The following is a 9,911-nucleotide window of genomic DNA, read 5'->3' on the forward strand; positions in this document are numbered from 1 at the left end:
TGACTTTATGACTGATAAGCTATTTTGTGCAAGAGCCATTTCGACCAGTGCAACACCATACAACTGGGTTGAAAAAAAAAAATGAACATACTAAAATGATAAAATTTTATATGATTTCTTTATTGTGACATAATGGGTCCAAAACAAAAAACAAAAAAAACAAATGTTAATGAAACGGTGGCTTGAAATATCCTCAAGAATTTCAGAAAGCCAGATTATTTGGTTTGTCTTCTTTTTTTGCCTAAATGCACTGCATGAACTCCACAAGTTTGTGTAAAACCTGATAATCGTGATCTCCAGCATTACTGGAGAACGACTCAAAAATCTTGTCACATATTTCACATAAAAAAAGAACACGGATATTGTAAACATTCTAATGTTTTATTTTTAAACATTCTGAAACTTTAAAATGACTTCCAGCTTTAGATTTTGAATACTTCATTTTCGGTGTGGTCTCAGACTTTTGTTACCCACTGTACATACTTCCACTTTTATATTGTGAACAAACATGATCCATACAGACATGTACATTTAGAAAATTATAATGTATGCGCACCATGGCAGTTGCTTCAAATTGGAATGTTTCATGATATGATAAAAAAGAAATAAATACAGGAAATCAAAGAAATCTAATATAACCAGCACTCAACAAGAAACTTAAGGAATGACCTTTAAGAGAGCACTTTAAGATTGTTTATCTTATAATATTCAAACATTGTCACAGATGCAAATGAAATTAAAAAATGACAATTCAAATTAAAATCTAAATCAGTTTTTCTAATAATTCAACATAACTTATTTACTGCAGTTGTCCATGTTGTATATATACTAGAACACTGACAAAAACTGTCTGAATATTGTAATTCAGCACTATCATGTTTTGACCCCACAGTGACAGAGCTTGTTGTGGCAAATAGGTTTATGCAAAGTGAACCTTAAAAAAAATGAATAACAGCAGATGATAATTGGCACATTGTCTGGTGCAATGCAGTCATAAACATCCTTGAGTGTGATAAATCTAGAAATGTTGATAGAGATGTAGAGATTAAGAGAAATTACAGATGTGAGACAGGATTTAAAAAAGAAAAAGAAATGCCACAAACTTAAACCTGAGCATGGAAGGCCTTTTTTTAAATAGTGTACTTCAGTCCAGTGCAGTCTCGGTTCCTTAAGGCCTTTCGGCTTTGGACCAAGGAAGCATCATGTGGAGAATAAAAGAAATTACAGTCATCTCATCTCATCTCCATGATGCTACATCCCATCCACAAGTGGGCTGAAGTGTCATTTATCAGTATTTATTTATGCCAAACAGACGAACTCCATGAAACTGAGGCAACTTGGGAAGGAGAACGCTTAGTAGTGAGCCTGTGTTTACTAGGAAGTGAGTAGTATCATATTTGGTGTAGAAGCTGGCCAAGATGTACCTATGAAAAAAATAACAGCATTTATGATTATACTGTAAAAGATTATATACAATTGAGTATATAATATATAATCATAAAAAAAACTGAATTGAATATAATAAATAATAGAAATGTTAGAATAAAAGTTGATAGTAGAATTGTAATTTAAAAATAGGTAATTACTGATTATAAGATGAAGAAAGCATTTTTTATTAACATATGATCCTATTTCTGTCAGTTACTAGAGAAATAGGAGTATGACTCACAGTACAATAGGTGAGATGGTGAGGAACTTTCTTGACGCTGTGAACTGGACACCGTAGTCCATCTGCTCCCAGTGAGTAAGCAAACGTGCCTTGCCTTGGTCTGGTGTCTCAAACGGTGTACCTTTGACGGTATGTAAAAACAGGTACATTGCCTAGATGGCAGAAAAGTGAGTTAACACTTGAACACTAAACAGAGAATACAACATGTACATGTTTATTATATAATATAGAAGCTTGACATGGCTATATTAATGTTACGAATTACTAAAGTGTCATTAAGCTTATGCTTTTATTATTGCTTTAGTGTTCCATGAAGGATAGACAATGGGGATGAGTAAATGAGAACAGAATTAGTCTTTTTGGGTTTAGTATCATTGCTTTAAAAAACATTTTAAAGGAATAGTTCACGCAAAAATAAAAATTCACTCATTATTTAATCACCCCGATGGACTGGAGTTGTGTGGATCACTTCTGGATTATTGTAATGTTTTTATCATGTTTGCACTCCAGGGTTTCCCATACATTCATTAATTTGTGGCGGCCCGCCACAATATCAACGCTGACCGCCACGGATTGATTCAGATTTTTAAACTATTTAATATGGGTACAATTGTATTTTATTGTAGAGCTGCGCGCTCCCTCCCTCTCACAAACTGACAACGGAGGCACGCACGACTAGCCCCTCCTCTTCGAACAGGATCTGAATCAAAACATGAGCATGCGTTAGTTAGAGGACGGATTGTTGCCGGTGCTTAATGCTTATTCCCCCAGCGAAGATTCCAGAATCAATCCGAAGTTGAATGGTTAGTAATGAACACTGTTGCTCAACATAACTCTGAGAAGTTAGTCTATGTTAAGCGCTGTCACGTTTCCATTACAGATTCACGCAAAACTTTTGTGTTTTTTTTTCTAAATATCGATAAACAACTATTGCGAAATGACGGCGTTTCCATTAACCGATGTTATGGGACTAAAATGTCGTTCTTTTCCTCTCGCGATCAGTCATTCCAAAAATCATGGCAACGGACGTTGGTAGGTTTATATATATCACAGCCACCAGACTAAACATTATATTATTATTGTCTCCAGGTTCAGGTTGGTGTGTGTTGGTTTTTGTCCACCTCAATCTCCAGCTTTGTGTGTGTGTGTGTGTGTGTGTGTGTGTGTGTGTCAGAGTCTGTGTGTGTCCACCTCCAGGTCCAGTTTGGTGTGTGTGAGTCTGTGTGTGTGAGTCTTTTTGAATGTTTGAGTGTGTGAGCCTGTGTTCAAGTGTGTCAGTAAGTTTGTGAGTTTGAGTGTGTGTGTTTGTGTGTTTGTGTGTTTGTGTGTTTGTGTGTGTGTGTGTGTGTGTGTGTGTGTGTGTGTGTGTCCATCTCCAGGTCCAGGTTTGTGTGTGTGTGTGTGTGTGTGTGTGTGTGTGTGTGTGTGTGTGAGCAAAATTTGCAACAGGAAGTCTGTGGAGCAGTCATAGCATAGAAAGTGTAGCCATGGCATAGCAATGTAGCAATAGCAATGTCTTTAAAGGGATAGTTCACCCAAAAATTAAAATTCTATCATTGTTTATTCACCCTCAAGTTTTCCAAACCTGTATGAGTTTCTTTGTTCTGCTGAACACAAAGGAAGATATTTGGAAGAATGTTTGTAACCAAACAGATGTCGGTCCCCATTGACTACCATAGTATATATTTTTTCCTACTATGGAAGTCAATGGGGACCTAGTTCTGTTTGATTCTGTCATTCTTCCAAATATCTTTCTTTGTTCAACAGAACAAAGAAACTCATACAGGTTTGGAACAACTTGAAGGTGAGTAAACGATGATAGAATTTTCATTTTTGGGTGAACTATCCCTTTAAGGTATCTGACACTAAGTGTTGGCAATGGAAATGTGTACTTGTCACTAAAAATATATGATATATTATTATATTAAACTTAACCCCCCACCCACCCCCTTCCCCAGTCCCCAAACACCACACCACCGCAAATAGAATCTAATTCTGTGGGAAACACTGCACTCTCAATCTTACGACAACCATTCACCGCTGAGGATCAATTGGTGAGCAACTGATATATATTGCTACATTTTTCCAAATCTGTTCAGATGAAGAACCAAACTCATCTACATGTTGGATGGCCCAAGGGTAAGTACATTCTCAGCAATTTTTCATTTTTAGGTGAACTAATCCTTTAAATATTTCTTGCATGGACTGACCAGGTTGTGTATGACATTGGTGAGCGTCCACACCACAGGCACACTGAGGAAAGGGATGCTGAGTAAGACCACATGCAGGGCAGTGGTGAGCAGCAGGTAGGCCAGCCAGATCCCCCGGCTGTTCATCACCCGCGTGTTTGGGTTCACCTCGCTGTGAGCAACGCCCACATTCATCCTACATGAAAACAACAGCTGTGATATGCTTCATGCAAATACCCAAAAACCATTAAAAAACAAACAAATATGCCCTTTAACAGAGCCCATGCTCTCTGTACAATGAGACATTCGTTATCACAATTACATAACTATAACGTCTGCGACGATTACTTGTTTGTGGTTTAACTTAGCATATTTATTTAACGTTAGGTGCGAGCGACCGAGACTAATATGTACTTGGCGGAGTCTTAATGCGTAGTATGTACAACATTCATGCAGATTTATCATTCGAACACTGTTAGCTATCCGGCTAGTGGATTCAATAGTAGTTCATTTCTTGCTGATAAAAGAAGGAAAATAAGCGCCACGAAGAAGAGTCATATTTGAAACACAAATGAAGCAAGCCTTTAAAAACGTCTCAACGTTAAAGTACATTAAAATGGTGTAAATAAAGAGCTAATGTTGTAATATGACAGCCACCCACCTTGCGAAGTAACCAGGAAATAGAGACTCTGCGGCTGTGTTCGAAAACCCTTGTAGTTGCCTACGTAGACAGCAATCTATGCGCGTGTGTGTGCGGCACGTGCGTATGCACCGCAGAAGGTTTGAAACACAGCCGTGGATTCTCTCCGCCATCTGACCATTACCACAACGAGGATTGAGAATGTATTTTACTTGGTTTCATTCATTTATTTATTATTCAAATTATTTTATCAGGGTATTTTGTGCAGGAAGTTATTTAGATATGTCTCAGCCTGTAGGGAATATGTTATTTATAATTGCATTTTCAATTATTCTAGTTTATTATTCAAAAAATTTAAATAGGCTATATATAAAATTAAAAATCTAATTTAATGTAGCTATATTTCATAAACTACAAATATAATTTGTGTTTATATTACTTTTTTATATTATATATCTGTATCTTCATTTAGTTTGTAATACAGCTTTTATGTTTTATTACATTTCAAAAGATTCTATTGTTTTGACAATTTAAAATATTAATATTTAATATATATATATATATATATATATATAAAATGGCTAAATTGAGAGACGTTATGTCTAGTTGATGTCTAGTGTTTTTATAGATTCATTAGAAGTGGCAATAATTCTACTTCCTTTTCACATACTGTAACCACTGGAAAAATTTCACACGTGTCATAATAGGAAGAATGACAAGAATGAGTGTAGTTAAATATTTTAGCAGTGTCGTCAGAAAATGTCTGATAATAGGCAAATGTTTGCACTCTATTATTTGTTTAAATTATTATTTGAATACATTATTTATTTGTTGTTCTTGCCTATGTATCTTTCCTGTCAAAAAAGATGAAAAAAATGGTATTAGCTGGAATAAGTCAATAATGTGAACTCTGTGTTTGCTTGTCTTGTGTGTTTGTTGGTAAGCCAAGTTCCCTTTTATGACATGATTCTTGGCAGGACAATTCACACACGTTCATGAGAGAACTGGGGGGTGACAGCATATCCGAGTTTGGGACATATTTTGCAGGAAGCTTCATACCACCATAAAGCGCAGCATTAATGTTTATGGAAATCACATCTTCCCTCTCCTTTTACAGAGAGTTTTTGACATCAGACTGGGGAATTTGCCCACATTCGCTCAGTTATTTCCTTGTTAATTAGAGTAAAAGTTATTCGCATGCATGTAATTTCTTTGTTCCCTCAACGAACAATACACATGAATAAAGACTATATATATATGAAGACTTGATATATTTATTAGCTATAAATTAAACATTTCTTTGGAATGTTACACATTCTGATACAGTTGTACAATAAATATAGAAATAAATAAGAACAAAATAAATAGTTCTATAAATATATCACCTCATACATGAAATCTCAGTGTTAACGCAATTTTAAGATGTTATTAAATCCATGTTATTATAACACGGGAGAACCTTTGTAGAAGCAGCAAATGCTGTTTGAACGTTTTGACCAACATGATCACAACTGATATGCATCTGTCTTTTCCTCTCGATCTAACACTGTTTCGTGTCAACTTGAGGAGCTTCTTGGGACGCCAGAAATGAGAAGACGCGTGCAGATATAATAGAGAAAGAATAGAGTCTTTCTACGCTGTCCCGACACAGAGCGTTGTCATACCAGTCCACTGCAGTCAAAGGAGCATCCACCACTGGTTCCTGATCATCAAACAAGAACAATAATGAAATTAAAAGTGCTTACTAGAGAAACTGATGCAACAATAATGGACAGCTACGAAACTTTCCAGAAGGATAACATATAAGAATGTGGGAATAACTTTGTGCCTCTTGTTAGAAAAGTGGCTGGCGTCCAGACACTGTAACAAAAGGAAGTAGGCCACATGAACACAGATTTTGAATAAAAACAGACATACTTTAAGCATGCGCAGGAGGTCTCCGGTAACATCGGCGATCTCATTGGCGCGCGCTCTCCACTTGCTGCAAGCCGAATTCTTAAACACACCATTCTTGTGGAAGATTCTGGTGTAGTTTTTCAGAGCGAGAATAATTCTAGATTGACAAGTCTGAAATGCAAGGCAGATAGGGACAAGTTACAACACTTGACTAAGTGAACGCAGGCTTTTTTTTAATAGACCCTTTTCAGGTTAGAGGCCATAATGTATTTTACGCGGATGAAAACCGGACACTACAAATACAATAGCACACACTGTATAAACGTTTGTCATTTTCACAACTTTCAAATCTATTTCATGGAGTTTTTGTCCACTTTGTGGAGTTTTTGTCCACCCCCCCCCCCCCCCCCCGCCCCCAAATAAAGACTCTTGGTCAGTTGAACAATAGGATTGTTGTTAAATATCAGTACAAAAGTTTTCATTCTTTTCAAAAATTAAATATAGCTTTGCAATAATTTCTAGTACCCTATATTACAGTTGGTTTTACAATAGAAAGGAGAAAAGCATTAATATAAAAGCATGCATCTATTCTGTTATTTACCTCTCTGTTGTCTAGAAGGCTCCGTGGGTTACATGTGTCAATCGGTCTTATAGACACTGGAGGGTCATCAATGATACTTGAAGTTTTTGGAGACTCAACCTGCAGATAGAATAAAAAAATTGCGTTATTATAATCAACAACTCAAGAAGGTGCCTGAAATAAAACAGTCTGAGAATAAATGAAAATAAATGAAATACATCATATTTAATGTACGAACCGTGTTGTATAAATGTCTCGCCATCTCATTGAGTTTGATGGACAGCGCTTTACACTCCCTGAAATTCACTTGACCAGTGCGCATCGGAGATCCACTGGCACTCGACAGCGCATATAACGCCAGGCAAAGTGTCAATAATGATGAATTCATAGTAACAAAATGTCCTTTAGAATCTGATTATCCTTTCGTCTGCAGTGTTTATAAGCAAACTGCTTGTAGTGGAAGCACAGAAACATCTTTTTATCCTCCTGTTGAGTGGGTTGGTGAGTCACCAGGATTTTCCCACGGCCGTGATCGGACACCCAGGTAGACTTATTTTCGCTTTCATTAAAAAAATAAAAAATAAATAAAATAAAAATAGGCCTACTGTTCCTCAAACAACAGTCTCCAAGATGCTCAACATAACACTTGGAACCTTGATGAACTCAAATAATTACTTAATAATAGCCTGGTTTCTAAGTAGCTCCATGACGCCATCTAAATGGAGTTTGAAGGACATTTAAATATTTTGTGAATTGTTTAACCAGGGAGATAAGTCGTGTTTGGAATTATGGGGGGCAGTTGTGGTTTAGAGGTCTTTAAGGGATATTCCACCCAAAAAAGAAAATGTTGTCATCATTTATTCACCCTCATGCTAGGTGTATATGACTTACTTTCTTCTGATAATGATTTTTAGTAAAATAATCTGTGTCAATATAATGCAAGTGGATATTCACACAAACGTTGACTCTTGATGATTATAAAAATTATATGGTTTATAGTTTGATGAAGAGAAAATTTTTATTTTTGAGTGGGGTATCACTGTAAATATCCTTTTACAAATAGGAATACATAAGTTTTAACAATGTTTTTATACTCACAATAAAGAGCCCTTAAAGGGACATAATGGGGAAAAAAAAGAGATGTGCTATGGAAAAATATATTTTAATGCTTTTGAATTCTCTAAAAAAGTTTATGTTCACAATGCAGTTTCTTGGGGGAAGGCAAACGTTTTGTGAGTACACATGCAAAAGCATTAAAATATCTCTTTTTTTTTTTTTGCATGTCCATGTCCCTTTAGGGCAGAGGTGCCCAAACTTTTTAATGTGACAATTATGACAATGAATGACAATTAATTAAGGGCAGTGGGAAAGAAGTAAATGTTGCGTTATATCCAAATATATTATATTAAAATGTGTACATTTTTAACATTTTTAAATAATTCAACACATTAAAAAAATTGTTTTAAATATTACTTGAAAAAAAAAATCTGATTCACGTATATATTTTTTTAAATTTCAATGCAAGCATAAAACAAAAACAACAAAAAAAGTTAAAATAAAAATATAAATTAAAAATAATATTTATTTCCTTATTTTCCTTACTTTTAATTATATATTTTATTTATTTTTTCCTTATTAAACTGTGTGTGTGTGTTTACATTTTACACAAATTATGTTTTTAAATTTTTTACTTCTGCCACTGATGTAGAATCTTTTCCACATGGTACTGGAGCTGATTGTGGTGTGAGGTCAGATATTTTATTGATAATGCATCCTCTGATTGATATTTAACAAATATTATTAGTTAATTATTGAAATTATTTGAAATTTAAAAGAATTGCCATCAATCCGTCCACTGATGTGATATAGTAAAAAGAGAGCCACGGCTAAAGTGATACGGAAAGTTTGATGATGTACTGTATACTAAACCATGCTGTGTTAACATAACTAAGCTAGTATTGTTGTATACAATTTTACATAAGCCCCAGGAATTTATATATGTATGTATTTATTAATTTATTGCATTTATATGTGTATGTATTTTTTATTGATTGGTTCATGGAGTGATTGAAATAAAGAGAGCTGAGTTTCACACATAATTGTGAGCCAAGGTATTTTTTGGAGTTTACCTCTATTTTGCTAATAAAAGTAAGCATTAACTTAGAACTCTGCATTAGTTACAGGAATTTTCTTCCACCTCGACTAAGCACTTATAAGATTCATGAGAATTTAAGGAGGTAAATCTCTTCTGTAGATCTTCCCATTCACAAATGTTTCACAAATTCATTGACGTTACTATGGAGCAAAACAATTCATCCATTACAATTGAAATGATAGAACTTCCAAAGCTGTAAACCTAACCACACAGTTTTCTTAGTATTCTGAATGAGATAGTTCCTTCATCTGAATGTTTTTATTATTATTATCAGAGGAAGTGAGACTTTGACCACACACCATGCACAGAATTTCTCCTTTCTTGAAGATGGTTGTCTGCTTATAGTGGCTTAAACATATATCTTGACTTGAATCTGAGTTGCAGCTGAATTTAGCTTTCCTGGACATGTTAATCCTTAAACTAAGTCTACCTAAACTACCTAAGTCCAAATGTGGTATAGGGTAATTTAATGATGAGTCAAATCACCTGTCAGTAAATAACCCTATCACATTTGGACTTAGGAAACAGTTCTGCACATTCATTTTATGTGTCAAGAAAATTTTTAAGGTTTAGGCTATGTTTTTTTTTTTTGTGTCATAAAATTTGAGATTGAATTGTATATAAAAGAGTCTTTGTATTTTTAGGAAAACAGACCATGCAAGACACAATATTATAAATTTATATTTTATATGTATATATTTCATTTTACTGTTCTTAACTTAAATAATACTTTCATTAAATTATATAATATATAATATATAATGCATATGATGATTCCGGAT

The 9,911-nt window shown here is 34.7% G+C and overlaps 1 protein-coding gene across 1 annotated transcript; it reads right to left on the reverse strand.

The window, feature by feature from the left end:
• Window positions 1-362: 362 nt before the first annotated feature.
• On the reverse strand, window positions 363-4,643 carry ormdl2 (ORMDL sphingolipid biosynthesis regulator 2). Its single transcript, XM_059540353.1, has 4 exons — window positions 4,520-4,643; window positions 3,880-4,054; window positions 1,670-1,821; window positions 363-1,424 (listed from the first exon to the last, which is right to left on the reverse strand). Exons 2-4 carry the CDS (start codon window positions 4,051-4,053, stop codon window positions 1,289-1,291), a joined length of 462 nt encoding a protein of 153 aa, XP_059396336.1. The 5' UTR covers window position 4,054; window positions 4,520-4,643; the 3' UTR covers window positions 363-1,288.
• Window positions 4,644-9,911: the final 5,268 nt, after the last annotated feature.

Source organism: Carassius carassius, chromosome 46 (genome assembly GCF_963082965.1).
Source record: "Carassius carassius chromosome 46, fCarCar2.1, whole genome shotgun sequence".
Lineage (NCBI taxonomy): Eukaryota > Metazoa > Chordata > Actinopteri > Cypriniformes > Cyprinidae > Carassius > Carassius carassius.